The following is a 23,920-nucleotide window of genomic DNA, read 5'->3' on the forward strand; positions in this document are numbered from 1 at the left end:
TGCCACAAACACTTATTTTCCTGAATTTTGTGGGGGTAGAAAAAACCGTAGGGAGCCAGTGGAGACCAGGAGAAAGAACTCAACCAACGCAGTCCCAACAGCAGACGCGGAGAGACTTGCCACTGATGCTCATTGTCAAATCCTCCACAGTTCACAATTTGAAATGACACTTAGTGCAGGTGGAAGGCAAAAGATAGAGCTGAGCTATTGTAGCATGAGGTTTGAGACCACATGCTGACTTTGGAACTATCATTTTACATTTCTTGAAGGCACAGCACCTGCCGAGGTATGAAAAATGAGGGCTGCATAGCTTTAGACTATGTCTGCACACACCTAGAGAGATCAATCTTTGAGATGAAGCGAGCCAGAAATGCTCTCTGCTGTAGGTAGCCATTCAAGGTTCTCTAAAGGCTTTTATTAAAGGTCCCTTAAAGGTTTTCACCAGTACCTGGAGGCAAATTGTCTTCTTCCTGCTGCAGAGTCATAATTCATTGTCAGAATAAAAAAATCCCACGTGTGGTTGCATTTCAGCATACTGTTAATGTCATTGCTATAATGCTTTGTGAGACTATCTGTGTGAAGGAAAACAATTATGATCCTTTCTCTGTGAGTGAGAGTGCATGTCCTTATCTAATGTGGAAGGAAGGAAGAGACAGCCTGTGCAAAGGTTGGCCTGATAAAGGTTACTCCCATCCACTTGCAAGCCCCAGACTGCTTTAAGAATGAGAATTATGTGGCCAAGCAACACAGACTGAGCTAATCTTATTTTCTGTTACAATGCTTATTTGAGCGTCATTTGCCCTTTCCCTAACAAAAATTTGCTGGTAAAGAACAAATAGGGCACCCACCAGAAGTAAAGGCCAAACATCACCAGTGTGAACTAAAAATGAAACGTCAGCATTGAAACCCTCTATTTTTAAAAGTACCGAAGACCCTAATAAAAATTAAACACAAAGCAGATGCAATCTTCATAACCAGCTTTAAGATGAAAAAATCAGCCGTATTCTCAGACAAGAACTTTGGTATCTGGCAGTGATTTACACATGAAATCTGCTATTATGATAAGTCTTTATGTCCAAAAGTCTTAATGAAAGCAAGACAATGGTTATTTTTGGCAGCGGACACTGCATGAAAAGTTATATTCTCTCTACCATTTCCTAAACTCAAAACCGTGAAAAAGTAGACTTGAAAGGATCTGAGATTCACTGTGGCCAGCAGAGAAAAGACCTCTGCACAGACTCCAGCTGCTGAAGTGTATGAAGAGAGAAGGATGGGCAGAGGGCTTGCAGGGGTCCGGTGGTGTGCAACAGGGCTCATGTGGGGCTGAGGGAACTTGTATTTTTTGGAGGTACTGGAAGACCGTGTCACCAAAAATATGTAACATTTTATGTATATTTTCAACCTAGGGGAGAAAGAGATGCATTGTCAAAAGATGTTGAATGTAGAGCTCCAGTGTTTCTGGCACACTACAACCCAATGATGACTACAGCTGAGAGGAAACAAAACTCATCTCAGTCCCAGAGACATTAGGAAAGTCATCTTGGTGTATTTCCTTTGGAATACAATTCTGCCTTCAAATGAAAGACAAGACTGAGACAACTTCACTGTCTTTAAAGAGATATCTCTCTCTGGCTACTGTGAAAGCTTTAATACTCTAACCTTTTAAGATTTCATAAAAAGACATCCTGAAAAAGTTTTTACCCTGTATGAAGCTTGCTCTAAAAAGCCCATGTGTCCTGGAGTGGGTATCCCCAGATTTCCTACGGAATACACAAACACATTCTTCCAATCACAGTGTGAGAGCACTGAAATACCTGCTCGAAGCACACACAGCAAACATTACATCCAACAGGCTAGGAAACAGTGTTTTAATGGAGAAATAGATTTTTACATGTTTTCGTGCCATACCCTCGTACAAATACTCACAACCTATAATAGGGAGCCTGTAAAAATCTATGTAGGATTGCTTTTCTCATATGTTCACAGCATGTGATTAAGCATAACAATGAATGGGCTTGGAGGACAAAAATGTAATTTTAAGACTAACACTGATTAGCTCCCCTGACCCTATCAGAGCAGAATAATAATAATAATTTTCATGATACCCATCAAATGGAAAAAAAACACTGACCTAAAAAATCTAAAGAAAAAGAAATCGAAACCGTATTTATAAATCTTTTCATAAGGGAAGTAATAAATTGCTATTTGAACTAGAACTTGACATGTTGAAATCCTGTATCTACTTTGATGTCACATTCTATGACACATAGGTTGCAATTTACGTATGACATATGCAGAGAAACAATTCCTAATATTCCATCTTCACATGAGATTAACAAAAATGGCAGATCTGAAGGAAGAGATGTTGTATAGAACATACTATTCGCTAATGTTTGGGAAACATAAAATATTTGGAGAGAGGGACACTATTCTGAAAGAACACAGCCCATAATCGAAAGGATTAGTTATAAAAATTTTGGGAAGTGTTCATAAAATAGGCATTTCAGTGGTATTAACGCAGGAAAAGAAGAAGAGATAAAACATGCTGCTGGTTCTTTCGCTACAGTGACCATGGAAACCCTGACTACTACTTCTAGAATAAAGAGTTAGTACTGATGTACATAAGAAAAGCCTGGGATTTCAGTTTTTCATTTTAGATCTGATTTCCCCAAGTCTAAGGAGCCACAACCATGCTGATGCGAATGCCAATTTCCAGGACTTTGCTGAACACCAGGAAGCATTCTGGGAATAAAACTAAGCTGGAGAATGCTGGGTGGCCGCTGGATATTTAGGCTATTCAACCCAGATGCCATGTCAGACACGTCTCCTGAAATCCCTGAGGGAAGGGCAACTAATTTTAGGTATTCTGTCAACACAAAGGTGGGATACAGAAGGAGAAGAGCAAGGAGAGATGGACCCTCACCTAATAATGAACCAGAAAAGGAACCCCACCAAAATCTTTAAAAAACACAAGTCATCCTATGAAAAGTCAGCATTGAAACCCTCTATTATTTAAACACAGGTACCAAAGACCTTAATAAAAATTAAATACAAAGCAAATGCTTTGTGTTTATTAAGAAAAGGGAATGCACACAAAATCTAGGTGCTGGTAATGCAAAAGCCTTTACTTCCATATGGATATGCACGTCTGCAGAGCAATATGTGCTCACAATCAAAGTCCCTGAAATAACTCATCCTGAATCAGCTTATTATTCTTAAATTCGTATTTATAATACAATTGTTGGTCTGTTTGTAATTTCACATATCTGTCTTCAAAAAGCAAACCCCAAAATGTCCACTGCCAGAATGTACTGAAGCATGCAGAAAAGAGAACAAGTAATGGGAAAGCATAAAAAAACAGTCTAGGTCAATGTGTGATGACATGAATGACATCTTCCCACAGATGCCAGAAGCAATCCACTGCCATTTGACCAAGCAGAGGTATTCCTTCTGGGACTACCCTGAACATGATTTTCATCTCATTGTTTCCACTCCAGTTCCCATTCCATAAAACAAATGCAAAAATATTTGCAATAGTATATGCTGTGAGACTGCATAGTTTTATTTATAGATCATAGATCATGTTGCTTTTTTAACTGTACCACTGACGTCTCTGTTATTGTTTTATTAATTTGATATTTAAACATTATGGGATGATCTTGGCAACAGTTAAACAGTCTAAGTCTGCAGATATTCCTTTATACAAATATATATATATGCATGTGTAAGTGTATATTTATATACCCATATATACATACAAATGTAAAAAAAACCTAAAACAAACACCCAAGAGGTTTATCCGTATTAGGGTAGGTTATTAATTTGCCATAAGAGTATTTATTTGGACAGCTGGATAGTTTACTGGGTGGAATCAGTTGTTCCAAAATAATAAAAATTTACCCCATCCATGTACTTTGAAATACCACTAAACCTTGAAAAATAGTGACAGGGAAAGATATTATACTTTTTTCCCTCAAAGCCATAATGCTTCTTTTTTTCCATAGAATGAAAGCAGACTTACCCACATGAACACTCTGTAGGATCTTAAAATGTAACTAGTCTGCTTGCCTTTTTTTGTTGATCCATCTCTGTTTTATGTTGAAATATTGCACCATGTTCCGCACCTGTCTCAATACTATCTTAAGGTACTGCACTCACATGTGAAAGCATGGTGATAGCCTAATGCAAATGTGCTGCACCTTTTCTCCAGTCTCAGCCCAGCTAAGCTGGGGCACCTCCTGTCTCCTCTTTTCCTTGGTTCCCTTTGTCCTTCCTTCTGCTCAGCTACTTTCACATCTACTCAGCTGGATCATGGCCCTTTGTCGTCTTATCCACTCACTTCCCCTCATCTCTCCCTACTCCTCTCTCCCCCTTCACCAGTTCAGCAAACCTTCCTCCAGCTACCATCCCTTCTCTCCCTGCCATCTTCTGGTTTCACTGTGGCAGATGTTGGACAGGGCACATATAAACATGATGCAGAAATTATGAGATCAACTAGGATTCGCAGAGATGAGGAAGCTTCAAACATGCTCAGTTACGAAAGAGTCTCCAAATTTTTTAGCTATTAAACTGCTATGTGAGACGTGCAAACTGCAAAGTCTTTATGAAAACTTGTTTTCGTGACTTTTCATTTGAAAGGCAGGGTACCTCTGCATGAAACAAAGAATTGAGCTTCTGCTCCAGGGTGCTGTGACACGAAACCATTTCAAAGAAAAGCCCTTCACAATTGAAAAACTGAAAATACATTTCTCCAGCCCTTTACCTGGAAGCATCCTAATAGCTTCAGTCCACATGTTCCAAAAGAATTTTTTTTAAAAAAGAAAGCATGTGAGGATTAAAGAGCACACTTTCCCTGGACAATTCCAAACCAAATAATTAAAACAAGGTATTACTAGTGCTAGCTAATAAAAAAGGGATTATATAAGTGCGTATTTGGGAGAAATTTAAAACAGGCATTGTGGCCAGCCATGGTAAAATTAAGGGGATATGACAAAAAGAACTTGCAATGGATAAATGCATTTTGCTGTATTTACAGCCTTCAAGGTACATATCCTCAGAAGAAAATGCAAGTTCAGCAGAATCAGTGTAAGCTTCCCAGCTGTGGCTCATGGACACCACTGAGCCCCCTCCCCTCATTACCCCCAGGCACTCTTTCTGGCTTGAACTGCTGTATCTGTCTACTAACACTTCCCTAGGATACATGGTTGAATCTTTGAACCAACAATGGATGTGAAAGGTTTTTGATCAGCAATGGTCAGTTTTCTCTACGAATGTATGCTCTGTGGCAACAATTCCCAAACTTAATTTGTTCAAGTGCCACCCTTGGCAGAGATCACTGTGGTGACGGAAGCTTCGGGATACATACACATATAAAGACACAGGAAAAGGAATTTTCATAACTGCTTTGAAGTAGCATACACAACACTAGTGGCATTATAACATAGCTTGGGTTGCATGGACAGGTGGAAAATCAGTTGTTGCCAATGACTCTTTGACAGTGGCCAACACCCGAATGCTTTGAGAGGCTACAAAGACAATCCATCTCAGACTGGCAAAGCTGTTCTCTTGGAAAATTTTCCACTCCTGTTGCAGACAGACTCGCATTTGCTGAAATTGCAAGCACATCTTCACATTTTCCGTCACAGAAAAGGAGGAACTATATATAACCCACCATACAGCACTATCTTTGTATCCTCAGATTCAGAGATAACCACAAAAATGTACTCAAAAGCTATGTTCAGTTGTGATTTGTTCTGACACAAGTTTTAAAATGCAGTATAGAGAAAAAATTCAGTTCCCTACCTTTCTTGTAAGTGGCACTTCAATAGGAACGGGGACAACTTCCGCAAGCAGGCAGCCATAAAACGCTACCATGAAAGCAGCAGGATCATTGTTAGGAAATACAAGTGTTACCTGAAACAGAGAGACACATGTTAAAAATGTTTTATCCCACGTTTTAGATAACGATAATTGAGGTTTGTGCTCCTTTTTGGAGACAGATGATTACCAAAACATTTCTATGATAACTATTCAAATACCTAATGAAAGATATATAAGGAATGAGAAGGGATTTATTCTGTTAGGTATTCTTTTTGTGAACATTTTCACTTAGGATGTATTTAAATATTTGCATGCTGTATTGTTTCCTACATTGACAACACCTTTCATTTGGGTCTCAATTTACTGTTTGCTTTATGGATGTTAAATAATAAAGTAAATGGAATTAATAGAATTTTACATTCTAATTGAATAATTTGCTTGAAGTCACTGAAAACAAAGTGGATCTGTAACCAATTCAGATTACCCAGACTTACCATGCATTATGTCAATCATTAACATGTTCTATTTTGTCTCACTATGCTTTGCCTCATACAACAATCTCATTTTAGGACTGGTCTGCTGTCCTAAGCGTAGAAGTCTCTGTGAACAGTGTGAACACAAATAACTGATACCTAGTGAAGCAAATGCCACATCCAGAGCTGGCCAGAGCTTGCCAACCTAGGCCTGGATTTGTTGAACTTCACAGCTTCATGGCTAGGGCTAGGGAATTATGTAGATAACAAAATACCTAAAATAGATCATAGCAAATCACTTGTATGCTCACTAGGTGCCCTTCTTCCCCCACCATGCTGAACTGTGCACTCTACTTCTGCAGCACTGCAAACTATGTCTTAGATCTTTGGGCAAAGGGGAAGGAGAGGTGAGAGTGTGGCTTAGAGAGTCCACAACTCTCCCTACAAGGTCAGGGAATACTACTGCTCTCATGTACTGGTGAATGACCTCAGTGCCTAGATCCTGTCTATGTTTTTGTTTTGGGTCAGTCAGATGGATGTTCTCAGCTCATGTCTTAAACAGCTGTAATGCAGCTGGTAACTATCCTACCTGGTCAACTGAAACAGCATGCAAATAGGCATGGTGAATGATTTAAAACTTAATTCCTTTGGGATTGCACACAGCATCAGAGTGTATTATTACAACATCTTAAAATTTGCTGAAACTACTTAATAATTCTTGAGTTTTGACTACTTTGACATCCATAGGAGTTCTGTGTTTCGATATCTCAAAGAAAAATCATCACACTCCCATATGCAATCCAGCGTTCAGTTACTGGAGACTGTGTTTTCAGAGTTTTCACAGAGCTTCAAAGGTAGTTACCTTCCACAGATTAACTTGATTTCTTCAAACTAGCAGAAATATAACTAACCTTGTCCCAGTGGGTCCAAAATACCTCTGTTTTTAAGCCTAAGTTCGTAACTATTAAAGAGAACTTGACAGAAAAGACAATCCTACTTTATCTGTATGCTTACACATAAAACAATCCAACTGCTGGAGATGGCTGTGCAGAGCTTACTGTATGCATTCTACACGCACACACCATAAAGAGCCTCAGGAGAAATGGAAAGAAAGGGATTTTGCTAGGAGCATTGTGGGGATGGTAGAGTTTGCTGAGCCCAGCGATATCTGAAGGATATCAAAAGATCCCAAAAGACACTTCTAGGATTGCTGGGGTTTGTGTTGGTCTCTGCTTAAATAAAGGCAGTGAAGATTTGGCTGGGAATCTTTGCAAAGGGGCTGACAGAGGTGAAAAAATCTCACTGAAGTCCAGTGGGAATGAGGCATTAACTTCCCCTCCAAAAAACATCAATCACTAACAGACCTGTAGCAAGCAAATAAATAATGTGTGCAAGAGCAAAAAGAGATAAGGCTGAAGAAAAACAAACCATATGGTACATATTACCAGATGAGAATCTGGTTATCTAGTACATATTTCAGAGGGCAAGCTTAATTTCCAGGCAGCTGTCTGGGGTGACACAAGGTTAAATTTCTGAAGTTACTATAGAAGGCAAATGGAGTTTGTCATGTACTATAATAATACTAGAAACAGGGAATGAAATGCAGGCACATTCAATTATTTTTTTGCTCAGAAAAAGAACCTAATAGGTGATGAAATGGTAGTCATGAAAAACAGAGACTGTATTGATAGAAGATGTTTTGAAAGGGAAAAAGGCCTTTACAAATTATATATAGCATTAACATAAGGAAATAATTACATCATCATTTAGAAAAGACCAGAAATATATGCCTGTATTTCATTTCAAAACTACCTTTAAGTGTTGTCACACAGAATACATTAGTTAGAATAAAAAGCCACCTTCAAAGAGGTCAGTGAGCTTTTATGTTATTACAACAGGGACATAACAGACAGGATAACAGCCTAGAACATCAGAAGTACAGCAACACCTCATCTTCAACATGAAGTTGCTTCAAATGATCATGTTTCTGCTACACAGGGATGCTAGGCAAGATGTTTTTACAATGCAAAGCATATGCTTTCAGCACTCAGCTATCAACATTTGTTTCACTGTGATTTAGGTGGACTTATTTTAGAAGAGCTGCAATTTGTTCTTCACATGTCCTGCACTGGCCGAATTTCCAGCTTTCAGCCTGAATAATCTACAACACCTTTCTTAATGTTAGGAGATGCCAGTGACTGACACAGTAAACAAATACAAAGATGGGAGGTAGCACACAATAGATAAGGAGAGATGCACATTGCCCATAAGTGAAATTTATTCTTTTTGGAGCTTTCTGGGTGGATTGTTTTGATGTGTACACTTGAACAACTTGTTTCTTCTGCTGTTGCTTAGAGACACACTTGAAAGTCAAGTAAAAGAGATTCTTCAGATCCTATTCCTGTCTGAATGCCATTGTAGGAAACAGATTAAAGATCCAGAGATCCTTTAGTTAAATTCTTTATGATTAATTTCAAAAAAGAAACATAGGAAGGAGTGTCAGGTTTAATTGATTTTTTTTTCTTTCTTCTTTTCAGACACAATATTGTATGCTCTCATTTTGAAGCCCTAAGAAAAGTGCAATGCAGACAGACATGTTTCTCACATGTGGCACAAGAGAACCAAGTGAACCATCAGTTTGAGAATTGCTATCCCATCAGTTTGAGAATTGCTATCAGACCCTGGAGAAGGAAGACTTAATCCCACCCTCGCAACTCTACGCACTAAGGCAGGACTAAAATTTGCATTTCTGATGATTTTTTCTGTAATATCCATTCCATGGTGTAAAGTTAACCTGGAATGGGACCTGAATGGGATGGCAGAGAAAAGGAGCAGCAGGCTTGGTCAACCTCGACAGAAAAAGGGGTAGGTTTGTAAGCACATCATTACCAAAACCATAGGATGCTCTTGTCTTCATTTAACGACTTCAAGTGTTACCTCTAACCCTTGCTCTCTGTAGACTTTATTCACTCACCTAGATTTAGTCTCTAGCACTAACTGCAGCACAGAACAGGAATGGAAATGTTTTCCATGTTATCAGTCAGCATAATTTATTCATTTAACTGGTTACCAAAATGTGCTTACTATGCTTGCCTATGTCCTCCACAATGCTTCTCTTGTTTCTACCATCTCAACAACTACAAAGTCCTTACTAAGTAAGTTTTTTATCCACATGACACCTTCAGGCTCCATAAGCAAGATTTTGCCAAACAGACTGCTGTTCTATGTCCAAAAATCACTTTTCATGGGAAAGTTTATTGCTAATGTTGCCAAAACTTCATGCTACTATTCAGAGAGTACCAGTCCATGTTATTGATTATGCAATTCAAAACATCTGTCTGAATGATCTGTCATTTTCTGAGTAAAAGGCACATTTCACCCCCCCCCAACATTCCACTTCATTAATTTCCTCTGAGCACCCCAAATACTTCATTCTCTTCTTCAATGTGGGAAATAAATTACTAGTAATTAAAACCAGTTGAGATACTCACCCTGTCTCCAGGTCGTACCATTGGTTCTTGTTTTGTGCCTAATTTATGTAGTATATTGTAAGCAACCTTCATACTTCTGGTCCAAAGTTTGCCTATTAACACAAAAAATGTGAAATTAATTTAAAAGTTCTTCTTATGTTTTACAAGATTTTTAAAGAGAAAGAATACCTGAGCAGTGAAAAAACATAGTAGCAGGAACATTCCTATTAGTTGTCTATCTACTGGGACTAGTGCAAATATTTAAATACTTATCAGAAGCTTTCTTTGAACTTCTTTTTTCAAGACAACAGCATTTAAAGAAATAAGGAAAAGTAAAAAGAAAAAAAAAGGAAGTATAGTTTTCTTCATGGCAGAAGTTTCTTACTTTGGAGAAAACTGGACCTTGACTCAAAACGTTAACCACTAGAAGTGGCTGGAACATCAAGTCCTGGCATCATCCTAATACCCTTAGCTGTAGCAAGCCCAACAGGTCACATTTCAGCCCACACTGAACTCCAAGGGTGTTACCCAAGCTTCATGATGACAATCCTCTCACACCAAGCCATCAAGGAAAACAGGAAAGGAGTCCCAAGAATCAAAGAAAAAAAAACCCAACAGATACAAAACACTCCACAGCCAAAGGGGCACACTGAAGCAGCAGGGACCCTTCAATTTTTAGCACATCTATACATCTGTGTTTCAGTTTTAATTCTGGGCCTTCTTCCATTTAACTTGGCTTTTTCTTATTAGTTTCATTTCACTTCCCCATATACCCTTCCTTCTTACTGTCTCTCTTCTCCCTTACTTCACATCTCTCCAGCTCCATGCTCAGCTAATCCTTACCAAGGCCTCACCCCAATATTCTTGAAAGAAAAAAATTATCTCTCTCATCAAGGCATCACTGGCCATGTAACACACCTTTCATTAATCCTTCAAGAGATGGGCATCTTCCAACTACACAAGCCCTTCCAGATGGCCTTTGTTTAGACATCTTGTTATTTCCATTTGAACAACAGTGAACGTAATAGCCATCATTCTTGGCTGGCCTCTAGGTACTGTCTTTAAGCAGTACTCAGTCTGACAGTAACAAATCTTTAATTCATGCCCGCCAATAACCTAAACAGTAATAGGTTCTGACAACAGATTACCTATGGGGTTCAGGTTCTCAAGCATACAATATTGCTATTTATAACTAAGCCAAGCAGTTACAAGAAGTTTCTCTGCATCCTGGTTATAAAATGCAATATTACCAAATTTTTTTAACATTCAAATCTGATGTAAATATGAAGTAAAATGAGAAGGCCAGATTTTTCTTTTCCTCCTCTTAATTAAAGTTGGAAGGGTCACTGCTACTTGTTACTGAGAAAGTACTAAATTCAATGACTTCTTGTGAAAACTGTAATATCGGATGGTCAGATTATGCTTCGTAAAGTTTAAATTTATTTAAAATTCCTCCAGTATTTGCATGCTGAACTGCTTCAGTCCTCAGAAATAAACATGACTCAATTCTGCTTCACTGGAAACTCAGCATGAATACAGGAGTATATCTGCAGGATTAACCCTCACAGCACTATGGCAGAACTACCTGCATTTGAAGAAAGAAAGTCTTTAAAAGCATTCCAGCTACTACAGACAACACTTGAACTTGACAAGTGAGTCGGATAAAACCAAGAATGCCCTAGGAAAGAGAAAATTCTTTTTCTTAAAGATTTCAAACATTGAAGTTTCAATGGCAATAAACTTAAAAGAGCAATTAGTAATGATACAGAAAATTGGAGAAAGGAAATCAAAAGCCTGGCTTAAGTTCTGAATGGCAAGAAAGAACCGTCTTTACACAAAACACTTTCAAGCTTGAAATGAACACTGAATTTTAATTCCTTTTCTGAGAGACAAAAGGGGCTGCTGTAAAAAGTTCTCTCTGAGCGACACAGATTAAATCTGTTACAAGTCTTATATTTGCATTTGTGACATATTCACACTAATTTTTTGTCTATCAAATGCACCATCTTACAAATCTTCTTCCAAGTCTAACGGCTATTCATGTTAAAGTATTAAGAAGCATTCTTTCAGAAGTACCCAGGTATGTAGTACAACCATCTCCACATAAGAGATCTGACTAAATGGAGAAATCAAGTTCTCTCAAAGACTAAGAAAATTGGAATGGGTACTTTCTAGTAAAGGTTGAAATAATTAAGTCTTTAAATACATTTTGCCATGATGCTCTTTACTTCAGCTTCTGAAACACAGAGCATATAAGGCTGCCTCCCTAATTCCTCACCTCTCTGTTCAAACACATTTTGAGCTGCACAAAAATTTCCTATAGTATTTTCTATCGTTCAGAAAAGACTTGAATTTTCCATCACCACAGAGCCCTCTCTTGCTCTGTTTACTGGTGCAATACCAAACTATGCTGATTAGCTGAGCTAACTGCACATGAATATGGGTACAAAACTGTGGAAAACTGGAACAAATAGGCTAGTTTGCATTCAGCTGGGATGGAGCTGGAATATACAGTCCCTCTTGCAGTCCTGAAATGCTCCATGACTTCACCCCTCACAGGCCTTGCGTGCCCTAGCTGCTGCTGCTCCAATGTGGGCAGAGCCCATGAGGATCCTCCCATGCAGGCAAAGCAAAGTCCATGCAGATCTTGACCTGGATCCTGTTCAACAGGAAGCCTGCAATTTTTCTTCCAGGGTATATAGCCGTGTTCCAAAAAAATAAATAAAAAAAAGGGCTACAAAAGGAGCATTAAGGCAGAAGCTGGAGCTGGGAATGCACAAAGGATCAGGGACAGATCTGTGGGTGTTGGATGGGGCACAAGCTTCTGACCAGGGGTGGACTGAACCATGTGTTTATTTTGCCACTTTGGATGTCTGCCCCCCCCAGCATCACGGAGAAACACAAAGGACCTGACGACTGCAGGATAAAAGCCCTCAGTAACAGAGGATGTTATAGAGAAGGAAATCTTCGAAGTATTTCCTTCCTTAGTTCTGCCTAGGTTGCAATTCAGTGTAATTCTTGCTTTGCAGACTTGAGGGATTAGACGCTGCTGGGAAAAAGCCGATTGCTGAAACGTCGCCCACAAATCCCGATGTTGTGACCTTGCCATGACCTCCACGTGGTGCCACATCTGCTCAGCGGGAGAGGGAGGCCTTGATGAGGAGGCCAGCTGTGCTTCATCCAAGGCTTTTGCTCTGAGACAGGGCTTGGTGCCACCGCACCGATTCTTGTGCAGGGTCAACTGTCTTCGTTACACAGGCTACAGAGGAAAACTGGCTGGCTGGGGCTGCTGAGGTTACGCCTCATTGTCCAGAATGCAGTGAAGCACCAGACCTCCTCAGATAAACACAGTGCCATTAATCTCCTAATATGTTGGCTTGAAGAGAGGAGAGCCAATGCAGGAAATGAAAGCAAGTGTCATTTAGTGGCGATGGAACAGCTCAGTGACAGTGAGTGTTTCAGCTCTGTGCTCCTTTCTTCCAGCCATGCTGCCACAGCAGAAAGCTGCCCTCCTCAGTTCTGTCTGCAGCCTGGCAGAGCCTGTGCTGCTGGGTGCAGGAACCTCAAGCAGCACTGCTGCTTCCTCGCTGCTTCCCCAGGTAAAGAACAGACCCTGTGAGCCCTCCTCTTCTTCACCTTCCTGCTCACATCTCCACTGCAGTGGGTTCTTTTGAACAGCACTCCTTCCTGCCTCACCAGGGACAGGACTGCCAGGCTCTGATCTGCTCACCAGCCATACATGAGCAGCTAGCTACTTTCTTACATTCAGAAATGGTAAGTAGCTACAGAGATAAGTCATTAGTGAGAGATTCAAGTGTCCAGTGGTGTTTCAGGCACAAGGGCACCCTCCAGAATACCATCCATATTGCATCTTCCTCAGCCACTTCTGTCACTTGCCCAGAGAGCTGCTGCCAGACTCGCATGCCCAGCGGTGTGTTTATGCAGGGAGGACTTTAACACTCGTCACACACTTGCAAACTGAGCTGAGTGTTCCCACTGCCCAGCAGGTATCAGTAAGTACTGCTACGCCTCTGAATCTGAGCCATATCCAGCAGACATCATTCGCAGATATTCTTGGTACGACAGGATGGAAAACAGTATCTAACTTTCTGACAGCTGCGACAAACACTCTTAACACCTGTTTGGGGCAAGTCCCTTTTCTTTTGCGGCTGGAAATTTGATTTAATTGAATAGTAGCAACTCTACACCAGCAACCACCTATTTTACATTTCACTTGTATTCAATCTTGTTCTTTTTTAAACAGTCTATTCAGAAGGTAGTACCTTTTACCAACTAAAATTTAGCAAGCCAGAGGGAGTTAATAGCTGATACCATCTGATTAAGCAACACTTTATGAGTGTAAAGGAAACCACCAGGTCTCAAAACCCACACAAAAAGGGATCAGCTAACAAAAATGAGATGCTTTCCACATGGCACTGAATTAAATTCCCTTCTTCTTCCTTTGCACGTCTGTAAAAGGACTATTTGTTTGTGTTGAATGTAAAGAAGGTTATAAGAGAAAAGCTGTATCAGGGAGAAAACTCAGAGAAAACAAACCACAATCAATTTCCTTATCATCGTCAGGCTGCTTTTCAGAACCACACAGCACTAACTCAACAAAGCCAAAACAGTGGTTGCTTACCAGTTTCCATGCACAGCAACTGTGAGACTCCCAAGGTTTAACTGCAAATAATTTTGTCAAATATTCATTTTCTCAACATCACAGTACAACAGCTCTTATATGAAATAGGAATGGGTATTTACTAAATCTGGTGCAAACGGCAAACTTCCTAATGCTATGCAGGTAAAGGGGCACTTTTTCTGCTTTGCAAAATAATAGTCACAGTTCTGCTGCCCTGTTAACCCTTTCTTCATAAACTCTTTAAATTCACCCTGAGCAGTAAATGAAGCTGTCTTGGGATAAAAATCCAAAGAAAAAAAGCGTTCTGCTGCAGAGCATAAAAAATTCCAGACATACTCAGAATAGAGGTAACTGCCATTATAGAGCTCAATACTCCACTTGTAATCATAGAATGTAATATAGATTTTTAAAAGCAATTTTATGTCTTTTAATTAAGGAAATAAAGGTTTAAAGTATTAAACAATCACAAGATTGATATCTATCTAGGGACTTGAACCATGACTACCCACACATCTGCAAGCAAGCACTGAGTTATTCCAGAGATAACGACAGCCTGGTTATGTGAATACTTGGTTAGAAGATTCTTGATTCCCTCTCTCTCTTCCCGGTAACTGCGAAATCCCTGGCCTAGGAGATTTTTGCAGCAAGAGGACATGGGAGGTGCAGGTCACACACCAGCTGCAGCATGGCCATGGCCTGGGGTTAGCTATTTTCAGTCTGTTAAGTTTCAGCCATCTCAGGGTATCGCCAGTACAAGCTACATCACTTCTGCTAAGGCAGCATCACTTTGGCCTCAAAGTACCTGATTACAGAAAGCGTTAGATAAAGGAAAGGAGATTATCAGAATCAGATGTAGTTAACTGGTACCCGTTCTGCTGTTTTAAATAATGGTTACAGTAAGAAAGCTCAAAAGTTGCTCATTCCCAAATTACTTTCAGGTTTTTACTTTGTCCCCCAGGCTTTCCGATCTTCTTAGAATAATCATTTTAAGTAAGAAAAGTAACTGTGATAGCACAAGTACTATATAGGATTTAACTGGCCTTTTATTCATGTTTCTCCTCTAAGAAATCATGAGTGCTTCATTATTAATGCCGCCAATGCCAAGACCAGATGCCTGACTACTCTGATTAACTTTGTCTGAGCCAGAAATTGTCTTCCTATTCCTCAAAGCACATATTAGGTTTTTAGTCAGAATTCAGACTTACATAAAATCCAATAAAGACATACTTCATTCCCATACCTCAGACATTACCATTTATGCATATTCAGTGATTTGATTTACAACTAAGATGTTCTCCACCAAACCAAGTTCCCAGAGGAACAAAATATTTGAGAAATAAGTAACATTCATAGTGGTTCATTCACTAGAAACAGTTTAAGAATTTTGAGTACATTAAATAAAGATTACAACTGGGGCACTGAGAAGAACTTCAAGAATTGAGGCAAAGAGCTTCAAAAACTTGAGAGGAAAAGAAAAAAGATCAAGCCTAGAAGTGCAGTTATTTATTTCTTCTATCTGCAGTAATCTGAGACACATGGAGGGAAACAGTCCTGACACGCTATGAAGACAAAAGCTCATAAAACATGCTGAAAAAGACACAGGAGATACAAAGCATTACAAATCAGATGAATTCCTGCAGAGGAATGGGGAGGCAGAGATGATTTTAAGCAACAGCTGAAAGAGGTATTTCTTTAAATTTTTCGGCATTTATGGTCAAACAGCAGATCATGATCTAGAGCACTGACCACTTAAATCCACACTAACTGGATCATATCCACATCAGAATGTGTTAGGTAGGGAAACACATTCCAGTGAATCACACAAGGTGGTCTTACCACACCAATCTACTGCTGTCTGTCAGTGCATGTCATAGCTTGGCCATTGATCTGACCACTCTTAGATGTCTCTGGACAGGACAGCAAAAGAATTGTGAGGAAGGCTTTGGAGAGGAGAGTTTTGTGGCCTCTCAGCTCCTTTTCAGCATGCAAGGCCAGCAACGGGAAGTAAGAAAGCATCCTGGAGAGACACAACAGGCCAACACTGCATTTTTTCAGGGCCAGAGAGACCCTGCTGTAAGAATCAAGACTAAGGGGAAGATGGGATGAGCTTTCACCATGTAAATGCAGCAAGGTCTGCATTTGAAGATTTTTGCTCCCAACATAACCTGAAAGGTTTGGCCACAAAGATGGTCTGAGGGCCGGAGCAACTCAGATGCTCCGGCATCCAAAGTGCTCCAGCCCTCGGGTGAAGACAGGCTGAGACAGTTGGGGTTGTTTAGCCTGGAGAAGGCTCTGGGAAGAACTTAGAGCAGCTTCCAGTGCCTAACCGGGACCTACAAGAAAGCTGGAGAGGAACTTTTTACAAGGCCATATAATGATGGAACAAGGGAAAACGGTTTTAAGCTGAAAAAGGTTAGATTTAGATTAGATATTAGGACAAAATTCTTTACCGTGAGGGTTGTGAGGCACTGGCACAGGTTGCTCACAGAAGCTGTGGCTGCCCCATCCCTGGCAGTACTCAAGGCCAGGTTGGACAGGGCTTTGATCAACCTGGTCTAGTGGAAGGTGTCCCTGCCCATGGCAGGGGTTGGACTTAGATGAGCTTTAAGGTGCCTTCCAATCCAAACCATTCTGTGTTTCTACACTGGACATTTCCCATGAGGAAGAATGTCAGCTTGAAAGCTAGCTAGCAGAGAAGAATTCACTAAATCGCTTATGAAATGGCTTGGTTTGTAATTTCTTTTATCTATAAAAAGAAGGGGAAAAAGAGGCAAAAAAAAAGCAACTTTTTTTTTTTCTTACCTCAGAACACTACCGAAAGGCAACAGTAAATACCATATCCTAGAGTGCTGGTAAATGAAAGTAACGAAAACATGAATTTTAGTCCATTTTTCACAGGATTTCAACAATTTAGAAGAGGGGTTTGGAAATGTTAGAACAGAGAAGCAGGCTAGGTGGCTCTGTGAGCCATGTGGATGAGTTCCTAAGGTTGATCTGCTCAGCCTACAGCCCTTCAGGCGAAGCAGGACATATGCTCAGGCTCTCTGGACAGAATCCCATATTCAGAAAAATTGTCTGATTCTTACTAACATCTTAATTTCCTTTCCTGTCCTATTTATTTAGGGCATTCAGTAGATGATATGAATTGCTCTACTGCAAACATGTAATTGCAAACTTTAAAATTCTTCTCTAGCTCCAAGTAAATGTCCTTGAGGAAGTAAAACACTGATCAATGGTGAATCATATGTTTGCCCCCTGATTTAAATAACTTCTTAACTCTGAACGGAAACTGAACAGAAAATGTTTCATGCATGACCTTCAGTTGCAATGGTTCTGTTATGCTTTAAAAGCCTTTAACTCTATTTGCAATGCCAAACTTGCAGCACACATCTTTTTAGCCAGGGACCATAACACAGTCTGACTCCTGAATGGAAAGGAGCATTCAGCACTAAACAAAACAGAAAGACCTCTATATCACAGCGTAATTCTTTGCATAGAACTCTAGGTCCCTGAGAAGGTAGAAATAAAACAAGGAAAATAATTTTTCATATCCGTATCAATAGTACACAGAAGTGTTCCAACTTGCTTTCAAAGTCTGACAGTTAATAATTCTGCTGAACATCTCCCAAATGCCCCTTGAACATCTCAAAATTAGAAGCGATATGAGAGGCTTTTGTCAGGGATATCCTATGTTTATTTTTATTTGCCCTTTCTTGGTTGCAATATATGTCAGGCATTACATATTGGACTTTATCAACATACTGAAGATGACACTGAAATATATCCTGGCAAATCTGTTTCGGGGATATATATTTGCTAGCTGTACAACTACACGTCAGGAGGAATAATTCAAATCACACTTACTAGAGCGTCTGTAGAACGTGATAAAACTCCTATTTTAACTTCTTCAGGAAGTTGGAGAATATTGTATACCAGGTTCTGCTTTTGCAGAAAAAAACCTGGGCAATATCCAAAGGCAATGGATATAGACATGAATCTTTAGGAAAATCTGCCCTAGGATGTATGTCTATTTAAAAGGTGTTTTTAATCAATAATCTGTGATTCCATGGGTGTATCTACTCAGCTCTTTCCTCTTTGTGAAATAAGTATTTCTATAATACCTCAGCAAACCATTATCAGACACCAACAGCTTCAGAATTGTCTTACCCTACTCAGAAATGGAACAGATGCATCATTAGAAGGCTTCTTTTTCACTGTATATTTATGCATTTACCATAAACAGAGGCACTGTCTGAAATATATAAAAGCGCAAGGAGTCTGAAGAGTGCTTACCGTAAGTGAGAATATACAGTGGTTTTCCATTAGTATCCATAGTGGTTAGGCAAGGAGCTTTCGGTGAGATGGTCCCCCATCGCTGCAAAGCTGCTTCCAGAGAAGGCGGCCAATTTGTAACCACACCTAATTGTTCCCCACGCATAGCCAACATCTGAGCTCCTTCTGGCTTTGGCTGGTTTGGATCTGGCTGTTGAACTTATGATTATGAAAAGATATACAGTTACCATGTAAATTCTATACCTTGGGTACACCTGTGTAACCAAGAGAACAAGTTACCTTTGAAAACTATCCTGAAAATAATAACAATAAAGGTATTGAGAAGTAACAGAGAAATATAAGAGAATAATGAACTTTTAACTTTAACAGAGATGAAGCAACTGAAACATCTCAGGAATGCATGTGCTTATCCTTACATTAGCTCTACAAGCAGAGAAAGAAACTGCTGAGGCAGCATGCTTATATTTATCTTCAAAATAATCCACATGTCTTCACTCCTGTAGAGAGATGGAGACTACTTTTTCCTGGCAAAAATGCAATAATGAGATGAACTACTGAAAAAATGTACTTTAACAAGTCATCAGTAACAGACCAATTTAAGTCATGTTCTGTTACAGTGAGTTCTTATAAACGACTGCGAAGACTATTTAAATCTCCAGATCTTGGCAAATCTCAATTCTCAAAGCACTGGCCTCCTTAAAAAATATTCCATTTATTGACTTTATCCTTGTTTCTACCTTACATGTAGTTATTTTTTTCTGTGCTTCTATGTTACGCAAAGGATGTACAAAAAAAATTAACATGCTCCCTCACTGACAGTTTTTCTCATATTGGTGTTTAAAAGCAATGGCTGTAACCCACAGCTGAATGTTCTCAAAGCAAAGCTTCCCTCCACTCTCTTCTGTCTTTTCTTTGCAAGCAGAACCAGGAGCTGAGCAAACAAGACAGACTTTTGACTCTACAGCACTATGTCCAAGCTCCCTGCAAGCAGATGGCACAGAATACCGGTGTTTTTTGTTACTTTGGGTTTTGGTACTGGGAGGGCTTACTTAGCTTTCTAAAAAGTCAATGTGTGAGACAAACACTTTACAGAGTTTAAATAAGAGAACCCCAAACCTTTTGAAAAACAGTCATTTTACCTTCTAACAATTCCTCAAAGTCATCTACAAAGAATTCTCGTAATGGTGGTCGTTTGGGCCGTTTTAGTGTATTGACCAGCTGCTGAATCTTTGCTGACACTCTGCTGCTCACTGGTACTCCTGCAGGACAGGGATCAATGGAGACATCAGTTGACTGCTATGCTGAATGCCACCAGACATTAAGTAGGGTAAGAAAAAGTCTAGGACTGCAAGGTGACCACAACTACAGTTTCATGCCATGCTGAGACTCAAGTATTCAACATCAAGACATTAAGATCATTTCAGCAAAAGGAACGACAACACCTAGTTTAAATAAAAACAATGCAACAATGTCAGAGTGAGCTTGCAAAATTACAGGGTAAACAGCACACAGACTGAGGGAGAGAAGCACAGTGAAGAAATCCTCCCTACAGCAATGTCAGTAACATTAGAGAACTCTTCCAGGTGGCACTGGCAATGGTAACTGAGAAGACACGCACTGACTCTCCCCATGATCACTGGTCATACCAATGATGTCTGACTAGAATGTAGCTCAGCAAAGAGTGTAGGTCATGAGCTCATCATTTATTCTGGGTTGCTCTTTACCCTGTGGTGGACATCTGTCCAGTATCCATCTTGAACATGGTTTATATCCTTGTACTGCTTCACCATGACCCTGTATTCTCTGAATGTCCCTACAGCCAATCCCACCAACCAGCAATCTCCAAAGGGAGCATGCTTGCCTGTACAGCATTTGGAAAAATGTAATTCTGAAAAGGAGCATGTGGCAAGGGGCACTTTTATAATATATTCCCATCAATCACCCCTCTTCCTTTTCCCTAGTCGTGTGCAAAGTGTCTGCGACATTCATGTCGTCTGTTCCAGAGTGAATAGAGCTTTCTGTCACCGCACTGCAGGAATTTCAACTTCTTACCCTTTCATAAGGTTGGCTCCAAAACTTTTACCAAGTGTTTTTTAGAGCCGAGGCTGCTAAGTCTAGATGTGATGCGATACACTTGGTCAACAATTCCAAACCCTATTGAAATATGGTTTAATAAGTTTTAGAAAAGAGGAGCAGTAAATAAGAAAGGGTTTACAAATAACTGTTTTTCAAAAAAAACAAACCAAACCAGAAAATAAAACTTAAAACACATCACTTTTCAAGATGTAGCCATCCTACCATGTCACTTTCTTTGCCATTTACAAAACAGATAGCTGTAACCAGGCAGCATGACAAAAGAAGATCTAGAGGTTTACTGGTTTATTTTGCCAAACAATTTCTACAGGGAGTCAGCTCTTCTTATTAAGAAATATTTCTCTATGTAAGTTCCATTTATAACAGTTTATTTTAGGCTTGTAAAGTTGCTGCAACTTTGTAGGTGTTTGTACCGGAAAAGTGCTCAGAAAGAAAAAACAATGAGCAAATGTATAAAGTAATCACCAAAAAGATTATGATACTCAAAAAACCCCAACCCAGTCTGGTTTTGTGACATACCATCACCAGTCTCCATAAGTTCAGCATTTCCATACTTTGGTGCCACCCGTGCCGTTGATCCTTGTGGTCTTTCTACTTGTATTGAGTGCTCTGAGGTGTAAGTGGTAACATCTGGAGGGGCAGAATGATTTTCTGTGAAAAAGAAGTTAAAAGGTTTAACTGTGTACCTCTAGTGGTGAACAGCAGAAAAGCAAAGGGGAGAGGAAAGGATGCCATTTTATTTCCCCCCACCCCAACATCTGAACAGGCATTAAAGTCAATGCATAAAATGAATGTATACAACAGTAATGTACAGCATGATTTTAATAAATAAAGTTTGCACTGATTAAAGCAGAGGCTGTATGTCTGCAATCGTATAAGCAATAGGTTAAAAAAAACCATAAATTACAAAATTACGTTTTAGGTTCTCCACTGACATTTAATTTTATACTAATTAAAAGCCTGTGAACAGCCGCAAATAGAAAAGACCCAGGCAAATATACTTCTGATAGATTACCGTGTTTCTTTTTCTAAATAAAAAGAACACAGCATGCTGTCAATCACTTGCAAGTGGCAATGCATATCGCTTTTATAACCTCCGTATTTTGACTACGCCAATTTTAGTTAAGAAAGGAACTTGCTAGCATATGAGTTAAAAATTAATCATAGCAGGGCTGGACTCCAGGGGAAAGCAAGAAAATGCAAAGAAACATGACCTTTGCATTCTGCATGGACACTTGCTTGTCTACTATTTTTAGACAGAGCTATTACAATTCTTCCGCATAACAAAGACTTGCCTTCCAGAAGGCAAACAAAATTTGATCTGACTCATGCCAGCACTCCTAAACAATTCCACAGAGCTAATCTTTCTCTTTCATAGCCTGATAACTCAGCATGCTATCACAGTTTGTTTTCCTGTTTTCAAGTCTGAGTCTGTATTACCTACATCTTTGTACTCCTTGTATGGCTTGTCTCACAATTTTTTCCCCGTTTTTTTATCAGCATTAGAGTAGATGGAGGTAAATACCATCAGCAAATACCAACTCCTTTTTCAATTGACATAAATGATCCCCAGGAGCCTCTGAGATACAAAAGAAGGCAGGTCTTCATTTGGCTGCTGCTGAAGTGAAGAAGGATGTATTCCATTTTACAACAGGGTAAGAATCTTTAAAAAAAACTTGATCTTGTTCCAATACTATTTTCAAGATGTGCTTTTTATTAAATCTGCCCTATAAGCATTATGGTGCCATAACTCTACTACAACACCAATTTCTGCCGTATATTTCACCTCAAATTATAAGGAATCTTCATGAGCCTTGAATTTTGGATCACTGTAATTATTGTTCATTCAATCCCAAATTAAAGCACCATCAAAACAGATAACCAACTTTTCTGGCTACACATACACTAACAGAATGCTGTATTAGATACTTATTTGGTATACTTCTTACGTAAATGTAGCATTTGATGGACAATCATAATGAAAACTTAAGAAATGATATTAATGTCTATAGCTGTTATTTAATTTTTATATTCATGAACATCATAAGGACTCAACCTTGTCACTCAACCGTAATATCTGGCTGAGGATAACACAAGACGGCTTTTATGGTGCAACTTGAAAATGTCATGCATCTTACAAATGTCCAGCCAAGCCTTTTGATTCTGGTCACATATACTGTCATACTTTTACTGAAATAAACAACTTATATTGTGCTATAAGTGACCAACTGTAAGTATAATAGCTTGGACAATGGAGTTTATGCTGGTAATTATCTGAATAATGTCTTCATTTTACATGTCTTTTCATTGTCATTATCAACTATTTCAGACTCAGCACAATTTTTGCCCTTTCTTGCTAAGTGGCAAGAGCTTTTTATAGATCATGACTGAATTACTCAATAACTAAGTCAATTTAAAAATGCTGATGCTTATCCTTTTATCCTTCACTAATAATGCAGTTTTGCCATGCAAATAGGAGAGGAGATCACGACAAAGAAAATAAGTAGTTAGTCAGCTATTAGTAACATGAGAAAGTCCTTCTAAAGTAAGAAATATAATTGTTTACATCTTTTCAGTGAAGTGTTTCCATCTTTCATATTTTACAAGGCAAACTGAATTGGATTTAAAAGTATTTGCTTTCAGGTCTTAGCAGCGAGCTTATTTATTTTTTTTTTAATGCATGGGAGAGAAGATAGGTGATTCAAAGCACCACAGAGCAGAGATGCTCTCTCTTCAGATCTATACACTTGAAACCAAATATTTCTTTGTAACACATGGTGCTGAGTAGGATAAAATAACATGAGAAAGCAGCTTCCTGCTCTTTTGTAAACGGGTTTCCTTTTGAACAAGCACTACTGGCACTTCAAATCACCTAATTACTTCTTTCCCAAGGCGTCCACCTCTGGCTAGCCAAAGAGTGGGGTTTTAGCACCCTGCCTGCACATCTGGTATTTACATTTCCATTAAGAAGAACGCTTATCCAGCAGAATAGTATCATTAAGGTTTGTCTTGCCATGTTCCTTTATAGTATCTGCTTAACAGATGTCTTCCCATGGTAATATCTACAGCAAGTTTCATCCATTAGATTTACAAATCCTCGGTTCGCTCCTTTCTCAAGAGTCAGGCTT

General features: G+C 39.3%; 1 protein-coding gene across 4 annotated transcripts in view; it reads right to left on the reverse strand.

The window, feature by feature from the left end:
- Window positions 1-23,920, reverse strand: part of DIP2C (disco interacting protein 2 homolog C) — a 320,370-nt gene that overhangs the window by 87,995 nt on the left and 208,455 nt on the right. For all 4 annotated transcript variants that reach the window (XM_062621536.1, XM_062621534.1, XM_062621535.1 and 1 more), the window contains 5 exons: window positions 21,312-21,443; window positions 19,838-19,957; window positions 18,699-18,896; window positions 9,785-9,876; window positions 5,803-5,913 (listed from right to left, as the gene is read on the reverse strand). In XM_062621536.1, coding sequence (XP_062477520.1) covers window positions 5,803-5,913; window positions 9,785-9,876; window positions 18,699-18,896; window positions 19,838-19,957; window positions 21,312-21,443 — 653 coding nt within the window. The remainder of the gene's footprint in view (window positions 1-5,802; window positions 5,914-9,784; window positions 9,877-18,698; window positions 18,897-19,837; window positions 19,958-21,311; window positions 21,444-23,920) is intronic.

Source organism: Pezoporus occidentalis, unplaced genomic scaffold, assembly GCF_034315485.1.
Source record: "Pezoporus occidentalis ecotype Australia unplaced genomic scaffold, CSIRO_AGI_Poc_V1 ctg23, whole genome shotgun sequence".
NCBI classification, from domain to species: domain Eukaryota; kingdom Metazoa; phylum Chordata; class Aves; order Psittaciformes; family Psittacidae; genus Pezoporus; species Pezoporus occidentalis.